This window comes from Camellia sinensis, chromosome 2, assembly GCF_055761805.1.
Source record: "Camellia sinensis isolate YWXY chromosome 2, ASM5576180v1, whole genome shotgun sequence".
In the NCBI taxonomy this organism is placed as follows: domain Eukaryota; kingdom Viridiplantae; phylum Streptophyta; class Magnoliopsida; order Ericales; family Theaceae; genus Camellia; species Camellia sinensis.
The window spans coordinates 113657694-113685678 of NC_138962.1; the positions used below are offsets into that span (position 1 = coordinate 113657694).

Genomic DNA, 27985 nt, shown 5'->3' on the forward strand with positions numbered 1-27985 from the left:
ATACATATCTGATCTATTAAATATATTATATATAAAATATATTAATCAGATATAACAACCAATATCTATCTATCCATCTATCCATATCTATTGATATGATAGATATAGATATCCTGAATGGTTATCCAAATAAGTTTTGAATTCAAATTCAAACTTACATGGATAAGGTTCAAAAGGTTCAGGTTCAAAGGGTCATGCCACATGGGCGCCCAATTTCTAACAGTTTTGTTTTTTTTTGTTTTTGTTTTTGTGAACCTTATGTCTAACTTACTTTTCTTTAAAATTTAGAGAAAATTATAAATACACTCCTTAAGATTTGTTTAAAACACAGATTGTCTATTGTTATTTGAAAAATTATAAATTCCCCTTGTTAGAATTTTTTATTTTACAAAATTAATTGAAAAAATAAAATTTCTAACTACTCTCTTACACAATAATAAAATTACTTGAAATATTAATTGATATAAATTTTTGATATCATTAAAAATTGTTAATTGATTTAATGATTTATTAGTAAAATGAGTTATTTGCTATGAAATTACAAACTTCAGGGGATGAGATGTAATTTTCAAAACCACGGAAGACAATTCATATTTTAAATAAATTGTAGAAGGTGTATTTTCAATTTATCCTAAAATTAACTGATTGATTGAATATGTTAGAAAAACCCGACTTTTAGTTAGGACACGGGGTTGTCCCAGGTAACTGTGTCTATTCTAGGAGGTTTGAACTTGTGTGGTACCGTGGGTTGGTTGCTGGCAATAACCTAGAGTTTTCTATGTTGAGTTGTTCGCGCCTGCGAGTGTGAAGGTCGCACTTGAGAGGGGCAGCGACCAGGTCGCGATCAAAAGTGGCTTGTGGTAATGTATTGTGGATTCTTCGTTTGTGTGTGCATATGCCTCATGTAGCTAATAATTTATAATAATGGTTATAACAGAATGAAATTGCAAGATTGTGGATTTTCTTGTGCCTTATTGTGTTGATAGCACAGTTGTTATTTCTATTCTTGGTTATTATAGAAATGTTATGCTTTATATTGGTTGTGGCTTCATCATATGAGTGATGGGCATTGTTGGGGTTCACTGGTTGTTATATTGGAAAGAAGAACAAAATCTAACTTGATCATGAGGAAGTTGTGGAGTCCAACGACACTGTCGTTATTATCCCCAAGTGCTACAACTTCAAACTATAAAGAGAAAATATTACAACCCTAAACTCTAATATTGGGGCAATCTCCAAAATTATCTAGTTTGAGTCACTTGGACCTATATCGATTCAAGTCCCTAACTAAGAAATGTATGTCCATCCTTACATTGAAGAAGTCCCAATTGTGTGAGTGATTTTCCGATCACACTGCCAACTTAGTATTAAGCTATAGAGTACTGGCAGAATAGATGATACCTGGCTGACCTGCAACAGAAAGAGAAGATTCCGGCTGTGGTTCGTCCACCCGGTGGCACTCCGACGATCAAGTCAGTATATCTCTCAAGGATAATCAATAGTGCTAAACTCACTGTTCATAATATAAATTGCGTACCTTAGACCCATCGGGGGTGCCTTTTTTTTATAGTTAACTCAATCCTAGTCCCTATAGAAGCCTACCTTCAATGGATTTCTGCTCAGTGCTTATCCTGGACTCTCTAAGAGATAAATATAAACTCCCTAAGAGCATTATCCTTATCCATGGTAAAGTCCTTTCTCATTCTAGGACTCTTATCCCTTATCCGCTTATCTCGGATTTCGATATCTTCGAAGATAACCTCGGCCTAACCAAGATCACCTCGGCGTCATAACCTGGACACGTGGCACCTCAGCTTACACGTCGGCGTCACCTTGGCCACGTGTTGGGACTCAGAAAATATATCCCCACAACTGCCCCCTAGGTTCTATTACCTCAGCATTCTGAGGTGATCGAACCTATTCTAGAACTTCCTGCCAATATATCGGTTTAAAGTCTCTCAGCCGAGATCATCATATAGGTCGACATGTCTCTTTAAGGTTTAATGTTTCCAAGATCTCTTTCACACGTATGAGCTGTCATGCAAAATAACTCAACTATTTTAGCCATGCATTTTCCTTTAACTGGATCGTACTCCGTACGCGCTTGTAAGTCGTCTCGCGCCTACATGTGCCATCTGACAAATCCATTTTTCTAGGCTCATCAATTCCTTTTTGCTGCCTCTTTACGTTTTGACAAAACTTGTTTCTTTCCCCCGTCTTTCCACTTTACATCGTTTCAGAAGCTCTCTTTCTCTCTAACTTTTCCCTTCAAGATCCTCCATTGCTCAAGCTTCCAAAGCTCTGCAACTTGCTCCATCCATTTCCTCCGGTGAGGTTCTTGCCAATCTGTTCCGCTGCTGCCATTCTTCTAACTTCGGCAATCTTCAACATCGGCTTCTTTTCTCTGGTAAGTCACCGTTCCTCCTGGTTTTAGTTCTTTGTTATGCTCCAAGAAATTTTGTTTCATTTATCTGTTGTTGTCTTACTCAAGTATTTGATTCATGAATCATGCATCTGAGCGTGTTTATTTCACGATTTTGCTCTTGCCCATGTCTTGAATATACGCACTGCTCACAACTTTTTTGCACTTTTGCCACTGTTCTTGACCTTATACCCTTCATATTTACAATGTTCTTGATAGTCCAACTTTGTTCTTGATTCTGAAGCGCGTTCTTGCTTTTCTGTTTTCCACATTTCGCGCCTTCAATCTTCGTTTCCATAGATCTAGGTTTGGGATTTGCTTGTAGAACCCACGATTATTAGGAAAAACTGAAACTATTTCCTTAAATTCTTACCCAGCAAATTTTTAGGTTTTTGCCGAGGTCCCAATAACCCTTTTAAAACACCTTCATTCTGAAACCCAGTTCCTCATAGTTAGGCCGATATCATGGGTATGTGGAAACATAAGGTAGACACCCCGACCAAGTTAGATCACTTTAGGCGTGAGTTTGACATCCCTGCCGACGTCCATCTGAGGTTGACTGGGGAGGAAGACTCTATCATGCCCACAGTTGATTCCATTACCCTTCTTGTTGTAGCTTTCATCGAGTGCGGACTTCGACTCCCACTCAATATCCTTTTTTGTGAGATCATTCACTACTATAAGTTGAAACCAATACAGCTTGCCATCAACTCCTACCGAGTTATTAATGGCATCATAGCCTTAGCCAAACAGCAAAACGTTAGGGTTACCTTAGCCGATATCCAGTTTTGCTATACCATGTGTGGTCTCAAAAAAGATACGGGTTACGTTTACTACCTCAAGCCAAGATCTACAGAGTACAAAATCGTAGCCGACCTCCCAGACTCCAACAAGGGAGCTGGAGACGACTACTTCATTACCTCGGGGAACTGGGAGTTCGCTCCAGATGAGGACCTCCATCTTTACCCTCTTCCTCGAACAGTTTTTGTAGAGGGCAATGGTAAGAGCCCTGTGTCCATATTAACTTGTTTGTTTTAAAGTCTTCATTACTCTATTTGATTCTAATGTCTGCTTTTCTTGCAGCTCTTCCTCAGCCACCAAAGGGCTTCCGTCAGTCGTTCTTTCCCAGCAAAGGCTTGAGGAAACTGTTGGATTTGCCAGTCCTCAAACGGAAGGCCCCTCTTCTACTCAATTTTATTCCTACCTACAAGTCAGCTCTTCCCGACATCCCCAAGAAGAAGAAGAAAAGCCTTTCTCCGCCTTCCGCTAAAACTCCTCAATCTGTCTCCTCATCTCAGCCAGATCAAGGATCAACTTCTGACCCAGTAGATCAGCCATCAACTTTGGCTCCATATCTGATCCCAATATCCCAGCGCCATCAACGACACCGAACAATTTTTGCTGCTGAAATGGGCCACCAAAAAGCAGTTGCTAAGAATCTTTTGGCCGATATTCCTGATTCAGTTGATGCCCAATCAGCGCCAACCCAGCCAAAGCCGAAGACAAAAAGGATTAAAAAGGCTCAGCCAAAGGCAAAGGTGACTCAAATTGACACCGAAGATACTTTGTCGATCTCGAAATTAGCTTCGAGCGAGAGAACTACATCTGCCGTTGAGAAGAGGTCAGCCGAGGGCCAACCATCTGATTCCCCAAAATCAAAGAGGCTGAGGTCATCCGCTACAACCACATCGGGGTCTCGAAAGCAGGATTCCCCCTGGGCTCCCTAAATCACATTGGAAGATAAACTAGTTAGGGCTAACGACAGGACTAATGACATTAATGTCGGCGTTGCCCTTAGTACTACTCTGCTTCTTCCCAGCGATCTTGACAAGAACACCGACCTGAGCGAATATGAAAACTATGCTTTGATGCTTCAACGCTCTGTTCAAGTAAGTCTCTTTATTTGGTCATTTTGCTTTCTTTCTTGTACGTAGAAAATTTTCTTATAACTTTTGTCTTGTTCGCTTTCAGGCCATCCAGTATGCTCATTCCTTCTCAATACAATCCTTTGAGAACCGGAAGGAACTGGCCGACAAGAAAAGGGAAGTTTCCAGTCTGCAAAAGGCCAACAAAAGCTTACAATCCAAGATGAAGACCTTGGAGGATCAAGCCGAGGCAGCTATCAAGGCCCAAAATGTGGCCGAAGAAAAAGTCGAATCCGTCGAGGCCATTAAGAAGGTTCTTGAGGCTAAAAAGAGAGAGGCCGAAGAGAAGATGACCCAGGCCCAGAAGGAGCTTCAAGAAGCCCTGGCCACAAAAGAGGCTGAAGTCAAAGCCGCCGATGAGAAGGGCTATAACAAAGGGGTGGCCGATGTCACGGCGGGCTATGAAAAGCAAGTGAAGCAGGCATGCAACAAGGGTTTCACTCTGGGTTGGATGTCTCTTCTAAAAAGGCTTGAAGTACCCGAGGACTCGCCCTTCAGGAACGCCAACGTCATTCCTCTTCCATTTCCTCCAATTCCAACTCAATCTGACGATGAATTTGAGTCCGAGGAGGAGACCTTGGTGAGGAAATCAAAGGAGGCTACTCAAACCAAGTCCCTTTCTCTGAATGAGCAAGTCCTGGACTTTAATCAAGATGAGAAGGGTGAGGAGGCTCCCAAAGATGCTATAGCTGAGAAGGCATCAGCCGATGTGCTTCTTGCCGACAAGAACCTTGACGAAACCCTTCAAGAAATTGATGCCGAGCTTGCGGCGGAAAAGACTGCCGAGGTGTCTTCTCAGCAGTTGTCCGAACTTTAGACCCAACCATCTATTGTCGCCGAAGAGTCTCGACTTTGATGTCTTTTTCCTTTGTATTTTGTACTTTGTTTTTCTTTTTTGAAGTAATGTAAACTCTTTACATCGCCGATGTGCCTTTAATTCAACTCTTTTGTTTTGAATGCTTGCATGTTTGCCTTGTATGCTTCCATACTTAGTATATTTTGTATATCTTTAATATACAATTCAATCCTTGTGCAACCTTCTCGGGGTGACACATCTTGGTTATACAAACTAATGATTTACCTCGGCAAGTGACCAAGTACCTTTCTTGGCGCGACCTTGGTTTCAACTTGTAAATTTTTCATAAAATTTCAACAAGTGTTAAGCATAATCTCGGTTTAACTTTATCTTGTAAACTTTTTAAGTTTCAACAAGTGTTAAACGTAATTTCAGTTTGACTTCAACTTGTAAACTTTTCTCAAGTTTCAACAAGTGTTAAATATCATATCGGTTTAACTTCAACTTGTAAACTTTTCTCAAGTTTCAACAAGTGTTAAACATCATCTTCGTTTAACTTCAACTTGTAAACTTTTCTCAAATTTAAACAAGTGTTAAACATCATCTCGGTTTAACTTCAACTTGTAAACTTTTCTCAAGTTTCAACAAGTGTTAAACATCATCTCGGTTTAACTTCAACTTGTAAACTTTTCACAACTTTCAACAAGTGTTAAACATCATCTCGGTTTAACTTCAACTTGTAAACTTTTCTCAGGTTTCAACAAGTGTTAAACATCATCTCGGTTTAACTTCAACTTGTAAACTTTTCACAAGTTTCAACAAGTGTTAAAACCGTTTTCCAACTCTCTGTCCCCTAATGTGAACTTAAGTTCCACTTAGGTTCTCATTACGCATGTATTTTAGAAACATCGTCAAGTATCTTATCAGTCATAAATGTAGAAGAATTTTGCTAAAATTTTTATTCATTATGTCGGCAAAAAACAAGGAAAATCTAATGATAGAAAAACTTCAGATTACAAGTATTCCATGGTTTTGGCAACTCTTTGCCCTTATTATCTTCAAGCCGATATGCCCCATTGCCCAATATCGAAGTGGTTCTGTAGGGTCCTTCCCAATTTGGGCCAAGCTTGCCCTCCCTGGGATCCTTCTTGTTGCCGACGACTTTTCTCAAGACTAGGTCGTCGACTTGGAACTCCCTTGGGTTAACCCTTTTATTGTAAGCCCGGGCAAGCTGCTACTGCTATGCTGCTAGCTGAATTGTAGCTCTCTCATTTCTTTCATCCAGTAGATCCAGGTCTCGAGCTAAGAGTACATCATTAGTCTCGTTCTTTACTCCCTGGGTTCTGATCCTTGGTATGTTGACCTCCAGTGGAATGACAGCTTCTGTGCCATAGGCCATGGCAAAGGGGGATTCCCCTGTTGATCTTCTCGGCGTAGTCCGATATGCCCAAAGTACACTTGGCCGTTCATCCACCCATTTTCCCTTTGCTGCTTGCAACCTCTTCTTAATCCCATCCAAGATGACTTTGTTAGATGCTTCTGCTTGTCCATTGCTCTGAGGAAAACTTGGGGTAGAAAAGTAATTCTTGATTTTGAACTTTGTACAGAAGCTCTTGATTAGCTTACTGTCAAACTATGTTCCATTGTCAGCAACTATTGCTCTCGGCATCCCAAATCTGGTGATGATATTCCTCCATATGAAGTTCTTCATGTCCACATCTCGGATCTTGGCTAGGGGCTCAGCTTCTATCTACTTGGTGAAGCAATCTGTTGCTACCAGCAGGTACTTCCTTTGTCCAGTTGCTTGGGGCAGTTGCCCAATGAGATCCATGCCCCATTGGGCAAATGGTCAAGGACTGGATACTGGGTTCAGGTCTGCTGCTGGTTGGTGTATCAATGGTGCAAACCTTTGGCATTTTTCACACTTCTTGACGTAGGCCTCTGCGTCCTTCTGCATGTAGAGCCACCAATATCCCTGGATGATGGCCCTATGAGCTAGTGATTTGGGGGCATGGCTTCCACAAATTCCTTCATGTATTTCATATAAAAAATCTTCAACTTGTGAAGGATGTACACACCTCAAAAGGGGTCCAGTGATGGATCTTCTGTAGAGATGTCCTTCTGCTGTCAGATTGAATCTTGCCGACTTCAATCTGATCTTGTGTGCCTCTTTGTGGTCGTCTGGCAACTTCTCTTCCTTTAAGAATGCTACAATTGCATCCATCCAGCTTGGTCCCATATCCACACACATTGCTTCGTGCTCTGCGATCGGTGGTTCAATGCTCGGGCCCGACAGGTATTCGACCATTATCGTCCTTGCTTTTCCTGGTTGTATTGCACTAGCCAGATTGGCCGGTGCATCGGCGTGACTGTTATCATCTCGGCTAACCTGATGTAGTCGGCAATTCTGAAACAGGGCCACTAACCTGTTGACTTCCTTTGCGTAGGTTGACATCCTTTCATCTCGGGCTGCAAACTCGCCCGTTGTCTGGTTGACTATGAGCTGGGAGTCACAGAAGACTATCACTTCATCTGCTTCTGCTGCTACCGCCAGCTTTAGTCCTGTAATCAATGCTTCATACTTGCTTCATTGTTTGAGGTCTTGAACCCCAATCGAATGGATTGTTCCAATATCTCTCCATCTGGAGATACCAGTGCTACTCCTACCCCCGCTCCTTGTCGGTTTGAGCTCCCATCAACAAACAGTCGAAAGGAGTCGCCGATGTAAATGCTGCAGGGTCTGAGTTTTTCCTTCTTCTTTTGTTCTGTTGCATTCGGCTGGGCTTCTCCTTACTTGCTTAGACATCGTTCACCTCGGCTCAACGGAGCCCGATATACGATGGATTCTGGTGTGAACTCGGCCACGAAGTCAGCTAAAACTTGGCCTTTGATTGCTGTTCTGGGTTTGTACTCCAACTCATATTGTCCCAAGTGGCCTATCTGGCTATTCTTCCTGTCAGGTCTCCTTGTTGCAGCAAGGACTTCAAGGGTTGTTCAGTTAGCACCATAATTTTATGGGCCTGGAAGTAATGGTTTAGTTTCTTTGAGGCCATTACTAAAGCCAATGCCAATTTCTCTAAGGGTAGATACCTTGTTTCTGCATCGGCCAGAGTTTTGCTTACATAGTAAACAGCCATTTGCTCTCATTTTTCTTCTCGGATTACCACTGCGTTTACTGCGTGTTCTGAGACTGCTAAGTACAAGAACAACTCCTCCTCAGGTTCTGGATTTCAAAGAACTGGAGCTGTGGTCAAATACTTCTTCAAGTCGGCTAGGGCGACCTCGCATTCTTCTGTCCATAAAAAATCTATGGCTTTCTTCACTAAGTTGAAGAAAGGTTTGCACTTGTCTGAGCTTCTGCTTATGAACCTATTCAGGCCTGCGGTCCTTCCAGTCAACATTTGTACCTGTTTTGCCGACGTTGGACTCTTCAATTCCAGGATGGCCTTAATCTGATCCGGGCTGGCCTCAATGCCCCTTCTAGTCACCAGGTATCCCAGAAACTTACTAGATCCCACTCCAAATGCACACTTTGATGCGTTGAGTCGGAGCCGATATGCTTTAAGGATTTCAAAGACTGCTTTGAGGGCGGCCAGATGACCTTCTGGTTCCTTGGCCTTCACGACCATGTCGTCGATGCAAACTTCCACCGTTCGGCCAATCAGGTGTCTGAACATCTTGGTTACCAACCTTTGGTAAGTTGCTCCTGCATTTTTTAACCCAACAGGCATCACTCTGTAGCAGTACAGGCCTTTTGGGGTGATAGACGCAGTCTTCTCCTCATCTGGGGGATGCATGACTATCTGATGGTATCCCCTGTAGGCATCCAAGAAGCTCATCCTTCCATGCCCTGAAGTGGCGTCTACTAGCTGGTCAATCTTAGGTAGAGGAAAACTGTCTTTGGGACAGGCCTTGTTCAGGCTGGTAAAGTCCACACAGACCCTCTATTTACCATTCTTTTTCTTCACCACCACTATGTTTGATAGCCATGTCAGGTAATTTATCTCTCGAATGGCCCTGGCCTCCAGAAGTCTGTCTATTTCCTTTTCCACTGCTTCGATGTGTATCAACGTCGGTCTTCTTGCTCGTTGGATTACGAATTTTGCTGACCTATCAACATTCAGTTTATGGCAAGTGACCTTGGGGTCAATGGTAGGTATCTCGTAAGGCGTCCAAGCAAACACCTCAATATTTGCTCTCAAAAAAGCTTTCAACTCTTCTTTCTCTTCTTCAGCTAAGTCTGAGCTGAGAAAAAAGAAGCGTTCTTCATCCCCTTCTTGGACTAGGATTTTCTTCAGTGCTTCTTCACTCTTCGCGGCTGGCTCTTTGCCGACATCCTCTAGGACCTCCACGTCCTCGTCTTCGATCTCTGCCTTCTCTGGTTCTCGAATGCTGTAAGTGGATTTCATTGTTGCCATGGAGCAATTCTTTGCCGGCAGCTGATCTCCTCTGACCTCCTCAATCCCATACTCTGTTGGGAACCACAATAGTTGATGCAGTGTTGAGGGAACAGCGCCCATTGCATGCAACCATGGCCTTCCCAAGATGATATTGTAAGGGGACGTGTGTCGATTACGGTGAACTCTGTCTTTATCTTCTTGGTGCCAGCCTGCACCTCTAAGCTCGTCGTTCCTAGTAGTCATGTCGGCGTTCCGTTGAACCCAACCATTGGGCTATTGGATTGCTCCATATCGTCTGGGTGAAGGCTAAGCTCCTTGTAACATCTGACGTATATGATGTCACAAGAGCTGCCTTGGTCGATTAAGATGCGCTTCACTTGGCATTGCCCAACCTAGAGGAATATTACCAAGGCATCATTGTGTGAATGCTGCACCATCTCAAGGTCGGCTTCAGTAAAGGACACTACTGGTCCTTGGCACTCTTCTGCCCGATGTCTCTTCTCCCTGACTTGGTAGACATGCTGTAGGTGTTTTACGTTCTGGGTCTCCCCCCAAATCTCGTTTTCGTTGACCTTCGAGTGAAGTACATTAATTACCCGAGGTCCTTCTACTTGAGATTGCTATGTTGGGGGTGGTGGAGCTGCTGTCGCCTGAGGCAATCTTGCCTGCTCTTCCCTTGTCCTGGCCTCATCGACAAGGTCTCTCAGATGGCCTTGCCTCAGCAGGTCTTCTAAGTGTGTTTTCAAGGCTCTAGAACCCTGAGTCCTGTGCCCATCTTCATTGTGGTAAGCACAATGTCTGCCAAGGTTTCTTCCCATAAACTCTCCTGGTGCCCTTGCTGGTGCTCTGAAATAGGGTTGGTTCCGAATTTTGTCCAGGACTTTGTGAATTGGGATTCGGAACACAGTCGTAACTGCCTGTGTAGCCCTCAGTCCTATCTCTTGCTTGTTGGATCCGTTGTTACCTCGACCTCGCTTCGGCGAGCCGTTTCCTTTTTCTTGCTTTGCCTCATTAGTCCCGATGTATCTTTCTCGACTCTGGCATACTTCTCGATTCTCGCCATGAGCTTTTCCATACTTTTTGGCAGTGTCTTTGCCAAAGATTTTCGGAGTGGACAGTCATCTTTTAGGCCGTTCTTGAAAGATACGACCGCCACCTCTTGATTACACTCTGATATTCGGTTGAACACCTCATAGTACCTTTTTGCATAGGCCCTAAGGCCTTCATCCTTACTGATCTTCAGGGCCATCAATGCGTTCACCCTTAATGGCTGCAACTTATTTGTCACGAACCTGGCCACAAACATCTCGGCCAGGCCTTCCCAGGTCTTCACATTTCTTTTTCGTAGTTTGTGAATCCAATCTGATGCAATCTCCCCGAAAGACAAGGGGAACACTTTGCAGAGCAACGGCTCGTTCCCATTATACAATGCCATTGAATTCAAGTATAATCCAACGTGGAAGTTGGGATCTGACTTACCATCGTATATTTGGAACCTCGGCATACTGAATCTCTTCGGCGCCTCGAATTTGTCCAATTCCACTGAGAAGGGTGTTCTCGGCTTATCAGGGGAGGTTACTTCGGCATCGGCATTCTGTTGCTTCCTCTTGAGGTAATCTCTCAAGTCCTCCTTTGTCCACCCAGGAGCTCGTCTATCTCCCGACTTCAGTCTTTTCGGTATACTACTCTCAGCTTCGTTGTGGGCCATTTTCGACCTTTCCCCATGAGTTGTGTCAAAGCACAGCTCTTGCCTTTGAACGTGCCGATGTTCTATTGGGTCTGCTTCTTTAGTGCAATGTGTCCTTCGTGACTTTTCTCTCCTCGACTCTCCTCGCCCGACCTCTCTGGAAGGCTGGTGAGAGTGTTTCTCGCTTCTAGTGTGCTGAGGAGTTATTGAGATTGGCTTCTGCCCTCCATTCTGGGCATTGGCCGCTGGAATCGGCGTGTCCTACAGTGGGTGTGGTGGCTGCATGACATTACTTTGCATCATAAAATTGACGACCGATTGCAGGTCTACCAATTTGTTTGCCATCTCTTTCACCTCTTCGTTCCTCCGTAGGCATCTATCCTTCCATACCTGGAGGTCGTCCTCGTTGTAGTATGCGCTTCGATCTGGTTTTTTTGGCACGTTGCCATCCTTGCTGACGCATTTCTTGCCGTGATTCTGGTTCTGAGTCTCCTCATTGCGACCATCTTCTTCCACGTTTGAGTAAACGTGTTTTCCACTCCCAACAGGGATTTCATTCCCAACCTTATCCTTCTGTCCGTCGCTGGCCATCTATTCTCTTTTCTTTCCCATAGACGGCGCCAAATTGTGTGAGTGATTTTCCAATCACACTGCCAACTTAGTATTTAGCTGTAGAGTACTGGCAGAATAGATGCCACTTGGCTGACCTGCAATAGAAAGAAAAGATTCCGGCGGTGGTTCGTCCACCCGGTGGCACTCCGACGATCAAGTCAGTATATCTCTCAAGGATAATCAATAGTGCTAAACTCACTGTTCATAATATAAATTGCGTACCTTAGACCCATCGAGGGTGCCTTTCTTTTATAGTTAACTCAATCCTAGTCCCTATAGAAGCCTACCTTCAATGGATTTCTGCTCAGTGCTTATCCTGGACTCTCCAAGAGATAAAGATAAACTCCCTAAGAGCGTTATCCTTATCCATGGTAAAGTCTTTCCTCATTCTAGGACTCTTGTCCCTTATCCGCTTATCTCGGATTTCGATATCTTCGAAGATAACCTCGGCCTAACCGAGATCACCTCGGCGTCATAACCTGAACACGTGGCACCTCGGCTTACACGTCGGCGTCACCTTGGCCACGTGTTGGGACTCAGAAAATATATCTCCACACCAGCTATAAAGGATGATGAAGGTTGGATTCTTATACAAAAAGACAAGTCCAAGACTTGGTTTCTTGAAATTTCAAAAGCAAAAGAATTTTCATCAATAACACAGAAGGAATGGTGTAAAGGGAATACTGCAAGCAAATAAGTTTTCTTGAGCAAAGTTCGTCCGCACCAATCACCCTACATGACTTCTTTACAAAAAGGTACTTCAATAATAATTTGGTCAAGATAGTTTACGTGGTTGCGAGTAATGAAGAAGGCACAACTAATTGAGTTTCAGTCTTTGACCATATTGAAATTTCTCTACCTCACACTTTAGTGTTGACTAGCTGAGCATTTTCAACTAAGGTGGAACATTTCATCCATGGAGGTCGGCCTTTTCTCGACTTGAAAACGAAGATGCACAACCAAAAAAAGATAAAGCAAACAAGAAAGTTGAAAGAAGTCAAGGTCGCTCCCCAACTAAGGAAGATGAAAAAACACGAAGCTTGGTCCCTTCTCGCATGAAGTGAATCATGTCACTTTAAGTTAGCAATGATGGCCTCCTCAAAGTTAAAAGGCGTGCCATTGTACTAACAAGACAAGGCAAAGACCAGGTAAAAGATGGCAGTGAGAAAATCGTATATGTTGCCTCTTGAAGTCGGCCAAAAACTAAAATAAAATATCTAAGTTACACCTTGACGTGACCTGTTTTGACAGTTAGGTCAGACAATATTCAACCCAAAAATGCCAGCCCACAAGAACATTTGTCAAGATCTTTCAAAAGTAAAAAATGATTGACAAATTCAAGTTCAAACTCCATGTCAAATTAATTCTACAAAAGGTGAGACAAATATCTCTTTTATTAGAAATTTATCAACTCATTTAATACAACAAGTTTCTACATTTTGAGTAAAAGTTTCTATATTTGTTGAATTGAATCCCATTCTGGAGATTAAATAAGAGGATGTTATTCTCTTTTAACAGAACAAACCATAGAGAGTTATACTTACTTTATCACAACTAATAAATTAAATATTTGTGTTACTTTTTCACATCTTTATTGCAAGTCTCAAAATTTGTGTACGATTACATTTTAGGAATTTAACATAAGTCTTGGCGTCTTGTTCAACATATTGCATTATACAATTAATTGGTAACAAAAAACAGACTAACGTCACAATCTTCTAATTAAAGGCGACATCCAATAGCAACAAACACAAGGCAGCACAACACAAAAACAGCATCAAATATTCCACCAGCAGATCACTTGGCATCCTTTGGCAGTGGTGTATCTGAAAACTTATACGAGACATTGATAAGACTTCCATATATTCTAGCCCCTGCCACCTCATTGACAGGCACTGCATCAGAAATCTCCTTTGGACCATCTTCATCGAGCTTCACTCTCACTGCACCAATATTCTCATCAAGATTTTTTTATCTTAGTCGTTCCTACAAACAATGAGAGAAACAACAATTGAAAAGAATTAGAAATAGAATAGTTAGGAGCAAATTTGGCAAGCTAACAAGATCTAGTCAAAAACATTTCCAGCCTAGAAGAATAATAAACACTTCCATGCTAGTAATGAAGCATCAAACGAACATATCAATAGCTAGCTGGGCAGTAAATGTAAAAAAAATTATTCTGTATTCTTAGGTCTGGATCTAGAATTTGAGTAAAGATTTGTGGAAGGGAAAGAAAAAACGAGAGAAATACGATTGAAATAAAAGCTATTTTTTTTATAAAAAAAATTTCTCTATTTCCCTCACCTTTTCCTTTCTCTTTCCAAATTTCTACCAAATCTATCATCCAAACACAACCTTAGGAAATTTACAAAAAAAAAATAAAAATGAAAAAAAGAGAGATAGAGCAAAGATTGATGAAAAAGTAGCATTCTCAGATAGTGCATGTCCGTGGCTGTTTCCTTGTTCTACTGACTAAGCAAACCAATGGTCTAGAAAATCAGAATATAGGGCTAGGATCGGTTCACACAACTTTGGACATGGATGTACCCATGCATGACCAAAGAAACAATACACATGTCTAGAAATTGAAACCAGTATATTCTATTTAACAAAACTTTGGACATGGTATACCCATGTATGAGCGAGTCATTATTTTCGTCCATGATGGCTGTTTACATGATTGTATGTTGTTGGTCATTCAGTATTAAAGAGTTGCATATTGAAACAGTTGGTCAAAAATAAACCGAGGATGAATATTCACAACGATATCTTTGACATAAATTTTACCAGGATGAAAAAACTTGCCATTGGGGAGAAATAATTAAAAGTTATGAATTACATCTATACAAAATTACACCTTTTGATCCTTTAAATAACAAACATTAGATGGCCTATAGGATATACTAGCCAACATATTGTGGTTAACTGAGAGGACAAAGTAAGGTGCAGTGAAAACAATGCCACAATCTGCTTAGTAGTAATATTAGATTTTAGTGCTTACCAATAAATTTCTTTCCTGTACTAAATCCGGTTTCTAGCACTTATTTAAAAAGGAAAACCTCTTTTAAATTGCAAAGGAAGGCACTTCCAGCGTCAATGTTTCATATCAGACATGTTTCTATTTTTCTAATCACTTCTCATGTTTGATAGATTTTCAACCAAAAAAAAAAAAAAAAAAAAGAAAAGAAAAGAAAAGGAAAAAAGAAAAAGAAAAAGAAAAGAAAAGGTATACTCTACACTGAATAAGTAAAATTTTGATGAGTTGCTAACCTGGAATAGGTACCACGCCATCCCCTTGATGAAGAACCCAAGTAAGCGCAAGTTGGATAGGGGTGCATCCATGCTTTTTAGCTAATGCTTCTATTCGAGTATAAAAGATCTTGATTGCTGATAGAAATGTTTTAAATGTTAGACATTCATTCTTTTTGTCTAATTCATTACAATAAAATAAAATAAAATGTGCAGGTACACATCCTAAATGAATCTTAAAAAACAAAGATGCTTTCCATACCAAGAAACTATTTGCAGGCACACTTTCCACAGCTGCCTTTCCTCCAAAAAACCCACGAGCAGTCGGAGCATATGGAACTAAATCAGAGCACAATTTACAAGAATATGTAAGCCTAAGATAAAAGGAAAAACAAATGAAATTGGAACTAAATTAGATGAAAATTGAACTATTGGAAGCTTAAGATGTGAACTCTAATGAAGAAGCCACAAATATGCTTACAGAAAATTGAATTTCAAAAACTGCTAGCTAAAGAGCCTTTTGCATATAAACTTCTTTTTTGCGAGTCAATTTGTTAATTATTAAAATAAAACAGCTATTTAGACAGTCCTCAATTTTTTTAAAGAAAAATGCGAATGAAACCAAAACCAGGTTAAGTTGAACAAATTTTGGGTGAAATGTGAATAAACCTGCAAACTGGGATTATTTCTTCCTCAATGTCACGAGTAAAAAGAGAATACTCCATTTGTACAGCAGTGATAGGATGAACAGCATGTGCCCTCCTTATTGTGTTTGGTTTTGCTTCAGATAATCCAATGAACTTTATTTTACCCTCTTCCACCAACTTCTTAAGTTCCCCCATCTGCCATTCAAGAAGAAAATTTCACTCAAACATCACATACACAAAAAATTACAAATAATACTAATAAAAAAATTATTCAAACTCCAATAATACCTCCCCCTTTTCTTTTAAAGAAAAATAAACCAGTAAACTTTAGGGTGTATTGATATTATCGGAAAGAAGAACCAAGACATACGGTTTCCTCTATAGGTACTGATGTGTCAATCTAGTGTACATAGTAGAGATCAATGTAGTCCACACCAAGGCGCTTCAGGCTTGCCTCGCAACAGGAGCGAACATATTCAGGGGTGCCTTTCACCACAACTTGTGTAGGTTCAATTTTGGCAATACCAAATTTTGTGGCTAATTTGATCTTTTCCCGAGGCAGCTGCTTTAGTGCCTACAGGATTCAGGTTCTACTAAATGAAAGAGCACTCCCAACAACAACAAAAAGATGTATTTTAGGAAATAGCTAACCAGAAAAGAAAATTAGGCTAAAGTAGAAGTTTAGGGAGCAGTGCCATATTTAGTTAAAATCATGAATTAGAAATCACACTTGTCAACATATGGAACATGCAAATGACCAACATTCAACGAATCATATTCTTAAAAGTGAAACTTTGTACTTCACAATCCACACTTACAAACAAATTCTATTTACATTTCAAAGTACCATCCTTCCCACCACAATCTCTTCAACAGTCGACCAAGCTTATAAACAATAAGGAGTCAAAATCCAGGTGCAGAATTATTTTTATTGTATTCCAAGTTTTGTTCTGCTCCAAGAAAGCATGGTGGACTATCAAAATTGCAATAAAAAACATGTCCTTATGTAATTACCTTTCCCACCAATATTTCATTTGCATGGTCAACACCGTAAATATCGGAGGTATCAAAGAATGTGATCCTCTTCAGAGACAGGAGAATTGTAGATTCCAGAAAGCCCCATGCAGCCATACCCTAATTTTGATACCTGCAAGAAGAAAGGTTCAATGAAAATGGATTGAGTAATAAACACATTCACAACTCACATTACACGAACCTATCCCTGATCACTAGGTCAAGGGTGTGTGACTGGTTTTTCCCCCCTTTCCTAGTAAAAGAAACTAGGGAAGGGACCTTCTAAATACATGGCCAAATTTACTCTCTAAACCCACATTTTCTATAAGATACAAGAGTCATTCCACAAGGTATAAGAATTATAATGCATATACTGAGTGCAAAAAAAATTTAACATGAAACTATAATAGTTCTTTAAAGTATCTGAAAACAAAAAATGAAAAATAAATAGAAGAAAAACCAAAACCTTTTATGTTGATGGGAATGTTTTTTTAGTTATAAGATTTTTGAAGGTACAAATTATCAATATTTCAAAGGTGCAAACAAACTTAATTGGTAAAGCCTCAGCCCTCTTCCTTTCTTATTGACAACCCAAGCACTCTCTACAGGTCCGTCCACCTCTGCGTAAGCCTCCCTTGGTATCTAGCACCTCCACTACCACCCTCTCCCACCATTCTTAGCCCCTCCACCATCACCACACTCCCCACAACCCCCATGTCGCTCTCCTGCTACTCCCAGCCCCTCCCAACCCCACTCAACAAGCCCCTCCCTCCAAATTCTAGCTACCACCGCAACAACCCAACTCCACCCCTCTCCGTTACAACCCAACAGCCCTTACTCCTGCTGCTTCCAAATGTGCTTGGTACAAGTGGCACCTATGCTCGATGCAAGTGCAATGTGTACCCAGTACATGTGCAAACCCTGTCGACTGTCAAACTTGTCACTTGCACTATGTACTCATGTGATACTTGCACTGAAGGGGCTTGTATGGGGTGTGGGTCACGACAGGGGTTTGGATGGTTATGGTGGCCAGGGTTTAAGGGAAGGTTGATAGCTGGGAAGAAAAGGCATTGGCAATGGAGAGCAAGAGACGGGGGCGCTTGGATCATACAACTGCTTCCTCTTTCTTTTTGATGAGTGTGTGATTTTGTGCTTCACAAGTGCATGTGGAGCATGGTGGTCTTCTTGGATGCTGCAAGTGGCTGCTGGTTTTGAAAATGAAAAAAAAAAAAAGGAAATATATATAGTTATTGATTATAATTGATGATAGGAAGTCGAATAGGGTTGGGCATTTTTACCTCCAAACCGTAGCTTCCCAGCTTCACTCTCGGCATATCCACCTCCCCCATTTTTGCTTCAAAATTTGCTCCCTTCTTCTTCCTCTTCGGACTGATTGCTCAACTACAATCTTTCATTCAGCCTCCGTTTGGAAAGTGGGTTGGCTTTTTAGTTTTTTGATTTTATAGTTATTTTAATTTGGGATTAAAAGTTTTAGTTTGAGAATGATTTTTTTGACTTTTTTTATGAGAGAAGAGTGTAATGATTATGAGTTGAATTTGATATTTTATTTTTTGTGACTAAAATAATCTATTTTATTTTTTATGGTTATTATAGTCCCTAACCCACCAAAACTAACTTTCCAAACTCTAGTGGTTGATGCTGACATCATTGATGACGTCCCCGTTCAGTTCGGTCAACCCTCCTCAGGATCCTTTTGATTCATTTTTTAGGTAAGTAGTTCCTTTCGATTCATACATACATAAAGATATGTAAGTGGTTGATGCTGACGTCACTAATTATGCCCCCGTTCAGTTCGGACTATATGGTCATGTTCGACTAATCTCGACAATTTAAGTCTGTTTTAACAAGTAGATCAAAATCTGTTAACTCAAGGTAATAGTGCCCTCGGTAAAGGCCGATAGGTGTAAAAATAACAATGTTAGAGACTTCTAAAAACACACCTCTAATGAGGTGAAAAAAAAAAAAAAAAAAAACATGATTGACAGTGGCAGTGGGTGGGACCCACTGCCACATCACTAGTGGTACCTCTAAATTAGAGGTCCCACGTATTTTTCGTGTAAAAATAACTCAAGAATCGTAGGTGGTCCAAAATTTATTCACAGCCTGAGGTGGGTCTGAAACCTTGAGCTTGGGCTTGAACGGATATTTTGCAGCTTAACTCGCCCTGCTGCCCGACAGTCTGGCCTGGTAGCCCACCTGCCTTTCCTCTCTCTCTCTAACTGAGCAACTGTCACAACTCAAACCCGCCCCTGTAGGTTTAGCATCGTAACCGGTTAGTAATCCGTGTATTACCAAAGGCCTCTTAACAGATAAGCATATAATAAGGGGCTGCAGAAGTAAATGTACAAAACATAAATAGTCCAATGAGCTGTGTCGATAAACATAGGACAAAATATTTCAAAACTTGTATATACATAAGCGTGTCGGTCAAAGGATATCATAATTACAAACATTTACAAGAGTGCAATATCCAGGACCCCACTGAACAAAACAGACATAGACAAACATAAGTACAAAAACAACCATATAACTAGACTTCAATCAGAACCTCCTTGGGCACAACGATTGGTTGACAAAAATAGAAATGAAGGCCGTCAACTCTAGCCCTGATCACGCGCCGGCTCAACTATATACATAATATAAACTGTGAGCAAAAGCTCAGTGAACAATAACAGAGTAAAGGGGTTTCAATCAATGAGTCCTCACAGATTCAGAATTCGTAATTCAGTTTTGTATCAAATTCATAATTTGTCCAGATCATATACAGAAATCATAAGTCATGCGTGAGTATACGTGATACATCCATAAGCGCTAACAGAGCAGATACAGAACAGATGCAGACACGTGAGGGTTACGAATAACCAGTTCCATAAAGGAACATCTGGATTCGGGCAACAAAGAATAAACACGCTGAGCCCTATGATGGAGCCGCCAGTACAGGTAGCAGAGTGTAGACAGATTGAGTCCCATGATGGAACCTCCGATACCGGGTAATAGCCAACACATATCACATGATACTAAGGATGTCATGAATACATATAAGAAATTGGACAATCATTCATTGTGCAGAACATAACATTTCAGAAAACAATTCTTATTCCATCATACAGAAAATAAATAAGGTTGAACATAGCTTTATTATGTTATTACTCACAGTTGGCCTTGAGACAAGCAGATGGAGCAGATTGGTCAAATGGTACGCGACACGTGACCTACATGACACATAACAGATACACACTTGAAACACGCGTTCGAATTGTACATAACTTATGTCGTTTTCTCTTAGTGTGTTTCTAACCTTTAATCCTCATTATGGAGTCTTAAACATGGCCTAGGAATGCCTAGGATAGAATGGGGATGCAAGAATGCATTGGAAAATATTTCTTAAAACTTGTTGAAAATAAGGTCCACGCTCGAGCGTGGCTTCCCTTGCTCGAGCGGACATGCAAACAATGAAGCTCCGCTCGAGCGTGACTTTCCCCGCTCGAGCAGATTGTAAACTCTTGAAAAAAAATACTGGTTGCATGTTTTTCACGCTCGACGGACGCTCGACCTATGCTCGAGAGTGAGACTCAGACCTTCGCTCGAGCGTAGATTTTCTCGCTCGAGCAGACTGCAAAACACAAGAACTTCTGGGTATAAGCATTTCATGCTCAAGTGTAACCATCGTCGCTCAAGCGGAAGTGCATGTACTCAAAGTGCACCCTCGAGCGTGAAGTTCCCCGCTCGAGCATGGATCAAATTTTTGGAAATTCCAGATTCGATCACCAAGCTCAAACTCAACTTTTGAAGTATCCAAAACTCATTTTTCCAGGCCAAAACTTAAGGAAATACATGAAAACTCATAATACAACATGTTTAAAGAATTATAACAAGAAATCATGGCCCAAAGGCTTACCAATTATACAAAAATTCAACTTTAAACTCAAAATTAATTCATGAACATAACATGCATATACATTTTTGAGCTAAGGCCTGCCAAAACATGATCAAATGCTACTAAATAACATGAAACCCATTGTGTTTCCAAAATTAAAGTGAACCCATCACATGCATGAAGGAATTCTTGAAAATCAATCTTCAAAATGCTATGAAACATGCATGCATGCATAGATTGATCTACTTCCCTACTCCTTAAGCTTGATTCTCACATCTTATAGCTCAAATTACTTGAATTCATGCATGAACAACTTAAATCCACAATTAAAAGAATGAATTTCCTACCTTAAGTCTTGAATTCCAAGTGTGGGAGCTTAAACATGCAATTCTCCTTCAATTCCTTTACTCTTCAAACTAATCTCTAGATGAATTCAATTTTCCCTTCCAACTCTCTCTCCCTCACGTTGGGCATCAAGGAAATGGAAGAGTGAAATGAAAACATACACTACAAGAATTTACACATTTGCCGACCACTTTTGCCGACCAAAAAAATTTTAGTCGCAAAAAAATGACATTTGCCGACCAAAATATTAATTAGTCGTAAATGATAATTATTTTTGGCGACCAAAATAAGTTGGTCGCAGAAGGTCACATTTTGGCGACCAAAAATGAGTTAGTCGCAAAAATTGGTATGCTTTTGGCGACCAACTTCAAATTTAGTCGCGGAAGGTTACATTTTGGCGACCAAAAAAAATTAGTCGCCAAATTAGTACTTTTAGCGACTAATATTTTAGTCACCGTTGATTGAGATTTGGCGACTAAAAAAATTTGTCGGCGAAGGTACCTTTTCTGCGACTAATTTGGTCATTTGGTCGCGAAAAGTTTGGGAGGGAAATTTGAAACATGGAGAGGGAAAATGAAAATTTTTTGCGACAAAAAAAAATTTGGTCGCCATTTATAAAATGACGTCGTTTTGTATCCACTCTCTCTGAAAATTTGGTCGCCATTTATAATCCCGTCTCTCCTCTCTGTCTCCAGCTCGTTCTCTGTGTCTCTCTATATGTTGATCCGCCCTCTCCCTCTTTCTGTATTCTCTCTCTCAATCGGTGCCCACTCTCTCTAGCTCACCGAAGTCCCTCACCACCATTGCTCACGTCCGTCGCACATCGCCATCGCCACGGACCAAAGCAAATGAGAAGTTCCCTTTTCATCCATTTATATTTGGTAACATTCACAGAAAGGTTATTTACAGATCTAGGGTTTTGGTAACTTCAGCATTTAGGGTTTTATTTTCGATCTCAGAAATCCCAGAAATCGTTTTCTACCCGAGAATTCCTTTACATTGATGTATGACACTACTCTTCAACTTTATTGACTTCCCATTCTTCGCCTCTGAACTTTATGTTTATCCCTTTTAGGGTTTATTTGACTCTGCTATCACAGTACAAATATCTATTTGGGTTACTTCTCCGATCAAGTTGCAGTGTTAAGAAGATTATTATGTTTGATTTTGAACTCCTCATGAACAGTATTTAGGTGGATTTTACTCTGATACTCTGTTTTGTGTTTGATATTAGGTGGGTTTTACTTTGATACTCTGTTTTATGTTTGATATTTGGTGGGTTTTACTCTGATCCTCTGTTTTGTTGCTGAGAATTATCAAAGGAAAAACAAACCTAGATTAAACTCTGCTTAATTGCTTTTTTCACAGACATGGGAGTATTGTTTTCTTCACTTTGATGTTCCTTGTGAATTGCTTTTGTTTCCACATCTTGTTACCCTTTTAACTATGGAATATGGATATATAGATGTAGATGATACATGTTTAGCACTTTACATGATGTTAACCTATTCAAAGAATTTCCCTATTTTCTTTTCACTGTTTGGCTATTGAAGTAATTGGATTTCACTTTAATATAGGATGATAGATAACCTTATGGAATAATTTCCTTCTCATCATCATTTAATTTGTAGGAAAATGGATACGAGGATTTGAATTTAATATAGGATGGTAGATGACCATATGGAATAAATTTCCTTTTCATCATTGTTTGTAGCAAAATGGATATGTAGCTACAGATGATAATACATATTGGTAGATACACATTTAGTAGCACTTTACATGATGACCTATTAGTCCTCTTTTCTTTTCACTTTTTGGCTATTGAAGTAATTGGATTTGAATTTAATACGGAATGATAGATGACCATATGGAATGATTTTCTTTTTATCGTTTAATTTGTAGGGCATCATGATGATGGGACTAAGAGTTTGTGAATTACTTTCTGCGGTGTTGTTCTGTTGCTTCATGCTCCTTGGGAGATGATTAACTACATGGGTTTGGAAGAGGCAATGCCTTTCAAAGGGATGTAGGCTAACTCTGGTTTGTTTTTGCTTGTTTTTTTTTTTTTTTTTTTTCCATTTGGGGCTTCTTGATCCAGTTCACTTTCACTCAGTTCTTCAAAGATAGTGAGTGTTCAGGATAATATTTCTATGCTACAAATAAGTCCACCATTCCCAACCGTTACAGGATAATGATATATATTTCTATTGTACAATTCAAGCTGTTTAGGATTTTTTTTTTCAATCCAGAGGAGGAAAGAAAATGAACAAATGGATTTTATTTCATTCCCACAACTCACAATTATACTTCACATTGTCTATGCATCATATACTTAGATATTGATTACAAAGCAACTAAATTAATGGCTATATTTTTTAATTATGCAGGTGTGTAATTGGCTCTTCGCATTTATTATGTAAATCTTGGTAATTATGTCTTCTCTGCATGTATGTATGTTAGTAATTATACAGGCGTGTTCAATTGTTTTTGAATCTGAATCAAATCTTTTCAGCTGAATGAGTCGGCTAGGATAGACTTGGATATGGCGAAAGCGGTTGGAGAGGGGCATGCCATTGAAGGGAGGGGATGAGATTGGAGTACAGCTCTAGATTGTTTTAGTAATCTAAATTGTCTTATGTTGCTCTGCCATGTGTTCTGAATTTTATGCTTGTCGTCCTTGTACATCCTTCTTCGAATAAGAAAGATAGTGAAGAATACACAGGAGTCCTTCCAAATCCATAATGGGCTGGTGCTTATTTTGTTTGCATGGATTGATAGAATATCTAATTGCCTTGTACTTTATCTTTTAAAATTTTGTCTGTTAATGTTTGTTGAAGTTTCCTATGATTATCGTTTATTTCAAACTGGGATGGTCAACATAGATCAGCAGGTTATAGATAAATATTAGAACAATGTTTTTCCTTGATAATAAAGTCCACAAAAACCCTATTCATCTAAGCAGACTATAACAACTATCTATCCATCTCAGCCTATTAATCTCCAAGGGAACATAGGGTTAATCAATTCTTGTGTATGCCATTTTGCACTGATATTGATATTATTAGCTTCCCTGTGCATTTTTTCAGGCATCCTACTTTTCTTTTGCTGCTTTTTTTTTTTTTTTTCATTTTTTGATTTTTGCTTTTTGGGTGAAGAACTATTTGTTAAAAATCAGATTACTTCTCTGATTCGTAGATTGCTATGACCCCTTGGATCCAAATGGTAATGTGACAGCTACCTTCGACATTCTCCAATGGACGGTTGATGGCTACGTGGTTAGTATCAAAATTAATAATTTGCTTAGGACTGCTTTAGGATGTTATTTGGGTCAACCATGCTGTCAATTATTTTATGAAATATCTTGCAGCTGTTTTATATTAAAATTTGGTAAGTGTATGTGCATCTTATGAAAATTGATTAATCCCATTATATTATGTTCTACATCTGATGAGTCCATTATTGTTTCTAATTCCATCTAGATAAGTCTACAAACCTCTTGGGTAGAACTCACCTTTGAAAAGAGGCATGCAAGAGGAGGATGCTCAAGAGGCAACCGACGTCCTAGTGGCCCATCATTCCCAGCTAGGTGACCCTATCTCTTAGAAGTTACAACCCTGCACAGGTTGCTCCATCCGTGACTCGACCACTGAGTAGCAACCCATGTGATCCCATACTTGCGTAGGTTGTGTCTGATCCCATACTCAACGTGGTGGCTAGCTCTGATACCAAATAATATGAACCCTTAGGTAAAATTCTCTTTAAGGTCACCATTTAAGCTTTCTTAGAGATCATGTGTCCATGTGATGATTTATATTGTACCCTACCATCTTTATGCAGTTTGAAACAGACTGTGGCTGAAAGCACCCTGTCAATGAATGAAGATCTTTTGAATAGCAAATACACAAGCATTGAGTATACACAAGCATTGATACAAGCATTGAAAGCACCCTGTCTTTGGAATCTCTCTCCCAGGTAAATAAACAACAAGCATTGAGTATACACAACTCTGAAGATAACAACAACATGGGTGTGTTCCATGGAGACTTGGACAGATCAGCAGGAGTACAAGTTGCTAGTAGTGCTACTACATCAAAAAGAAGACGAAACGACCTTAATGACAATGACTATGATGCAGCAGAAAGATCTAGTGGAAGTCCTGGAATTGATGATCAAGAGGACCTCCTCCACCTCAACAGCAAAAGGCTTAGGTAAGTATCTCTTATAACTCAGTTACAGTTTACTCCAAATAAAAATGTCATCAACTCACACTCACACTCCCACTCCCACTGCAAATTAGAAAATAAAATTAGAATAGACATAACCCATTTCAAATGAGTCAAAATTGGTCTAATTTCAAATGTACTGTCTAATTCGTTTACACAATAGTAGTAAACTATACTTGCGGTTTTCTAAATTATGTGCACTCCCTATCACCTCTTTCTTTAGTTTTTAGTTTTATCTCTTTGGTCCCTAAGCATATAATATATATGATGAAGATGAAGCATGGTCTTATAGTGTTTAGCAGTGAAACTAATAAAATTGAAATTTGGGATAAAAATGACACATAATGCGTACTTTAGGGAAAATTTGTGTATTTTATAATTATTCGGTTAATTATTTAGAGGACCGTTTGAAATTAGACCAATTTGACTTGGATTGAAAATTTTATAAATGAAATTGGTAAAATTGAAATTTGAAGGACTAAAGAAACATGGTAACATACTTTAAGGACTACAACATATATTTGTCCTTTTTATTTATCTCATTGTAATTGAGAATTTCCCATTTCTCAACCAACAATTTTTCTTCAATGCTAAACTTTAGGTTATGTTTGGATGACATTGCTAGGAATAAAATCACGTGTCGATGTTATTCAAGTGTTTTGTTTGACTAGGAATTCTCTACGAGAAGATTATGAAATTTTAATTATTATGGCCCCATTTATTTATTTTACTCTTATTGAGGTTATGGATTCGAACTTGAAGGCAACCACTTTATACAATTATTCCTAAAAGTAAATGTAGTTCTTTACCTAATTACGCATTGCTTATATATATATATATATGGGTAAATTACACTGACACCCCTTGACATTTATTCCTAAAAGTAAAGTAGTTCAATGTAGCCCCAGATGTATTTGGCATTGAGGAAGATTTGGAAGAACCAGAGCATATAGTCAGTGTGGGAAACCTGAATTAGTTCAACAAGCAATAGATAGTTGGTAAGTTCCTGATCAATGGTTATGGCTGTGATACACTAATTATTGTTTGCTCAGGCGTACTGTAAGAAAGTGAAAAAGTTGCAGGCATTTTACTTCAATCATCGAGTATTAACTTTATCTAGTCTGGCAAACAATGAATCAAACCCTTTTTGCACTATTGTATAGCTCTTAAGTTGTTACTTTTATTTGTCATTTGGTGACATAGATTAGAGACACAAAGCATTGTTATTTTAACAAGACGTCATTTTTGAAGATTTTTTATTTTTTATTTTTTGGTTTCAAGGAATGAATCTGATATTTCCATCTTTTTTTTTTCTCTGTATTTTACCAATTATCGTTAGGTAATATACTTATTTTTCTTTTACATATTTCTCTTAACATTCAAACACCTTTTAACAAATAGACCAAAGAATCTTTGTCGTTTAACACTTTATGTGAATATTTTAATAGATGGTGTCACTTTTGGACAACTCTAACTAAGTTTTGAACTAATGTGAAGTAGTTGCTAGATGAACCTACTTGGACTTTGGTTTTTGGCAAGACCTCTCGATATTTTAGCTCCTGAAACCTAGTACATTAGACTGCAGCCATTGGACTTCTTTTGCACAACTATCTTTGCTTGAAGACGAAATGCGGAGGGTAGAAAGAGTAAATGTAAGGCACACACTTAAAGTTTCATTGCTTCGCAGTTTATTTTACAATAATTTATGTGTATCTGATATCAGTATGTTGAATCTCTTTATAGTTTACAGAATTTGTGACTTTTTGGCTTGCTGTTGTCTATTTTCAAGTTTAAATATTATCTTTATTGCAGATCCAAGGGATTTAACATCATTTTCAAAATGGGTTCAGGCCCAAAAATCACCCCAAAAATTTGAATATCTGGGCATGACTTGCATTTTAGACATGATGTTACTTGGGTTTCACTGGTTTCTTAACATAGAATTCATAATTTCTTTTATGAGTTACATCTTTTGATATTAGAGACTAGTTTTTCTTGCTTGATATTCTCTATCAGGGCACGAAAAGGACAAATCACAGCTCATTTATATGACAAAGAGTCTTGAATTTTGTTCACAACTAGTATATAATTTTTGATCATCATGCAGGTGGATTCTGTAGTTTACCTTGTTGACGCGTACGACAAAGAGAGATTTGCAGAGGCCAAAAAGGAACTAGATGCCCTCATCTCAGACGATGCACTTGCAAATGTCCCGTTTCTCATACTTGGGAACAAGATTGACATACCCTATGGATGCCACTGCTGCATGAATGTATATATTGGGAATGCAAAGTTTAGTATGTAGCTTTTACCTTGTTATCTTGCAGACAGTCTTGCTATTTTTTTGGTGGGGAAGGTTAAGTTGATTCTGTTCTTTCTGTGTCTGTCTCTCTTTGTACTTGACACGATTGTAAAGAAATTAAGTTGTGTTGTAATGTTTATGATTGATGGGGAAATGTTCCGATCTTTTGCATTCCATGGCGACTGAGTGTGAAATGTTGTATTTTTGTCCCAAATTCCCAATAGCTTTTGCTAATCAAAGCCCCAAAACTAGTAAGGGCACTCGTGCCCCAGTATGTTATACTTTTGCCGACTAAATAAAGTAGTCGTTGTGTCACCAAGCACATTTGGCGACTAAATAATTAACCGTTAAAATTATTAATTTGGGCAACCAAAAGATTTGGTCGCGAATAGGTCTATTGCTGACTAAAGTTTTAGTTGCGCAAAACATGTTTGGTCGTGGAATGTGACAATTGGCGACCAAACA

General features: G+C 39.4%; 1 protein-coding gene and 1 pseudogene across 2 annotated transcripts in view; both read right to left on the reverse strand.

The window, feature by feature from the left end:
• Positions 1 to 18170, reverse strand: part of LOC114319863 (perakine reductase-like) — a 133812-nt pseudogene extending 115642 nt beyond the window's left edge. The window contains exon 1 of the transcript XR_014361545.1: positions 18051 to 18170. The product of XR_014361545.1 is annotated as a perakine reductase-like (transcript). The remainder of the gene's footprint in view (positions 1 to 18050) is intronic.
• On the reverse strand, positions 13387 to 16869 carry LOC114266766 (perakine reductase). Its single transcript, XM_082917332.1, is given in 7 exon segments — positions 13387 to 13813; positions 13815 to 13828; positions 15113 to 15229; positions 15377 to 15465; positions 15761 to 15933; positions 16148 to 16312; positions 16753 to 16869. Coding segments are annotated over 7 exon segments (849 nt in total). The 3' UTR covers positions 13387 to 13639.
• Positions 18171 to 27985: the final 9815 nt, after the last annotated feature.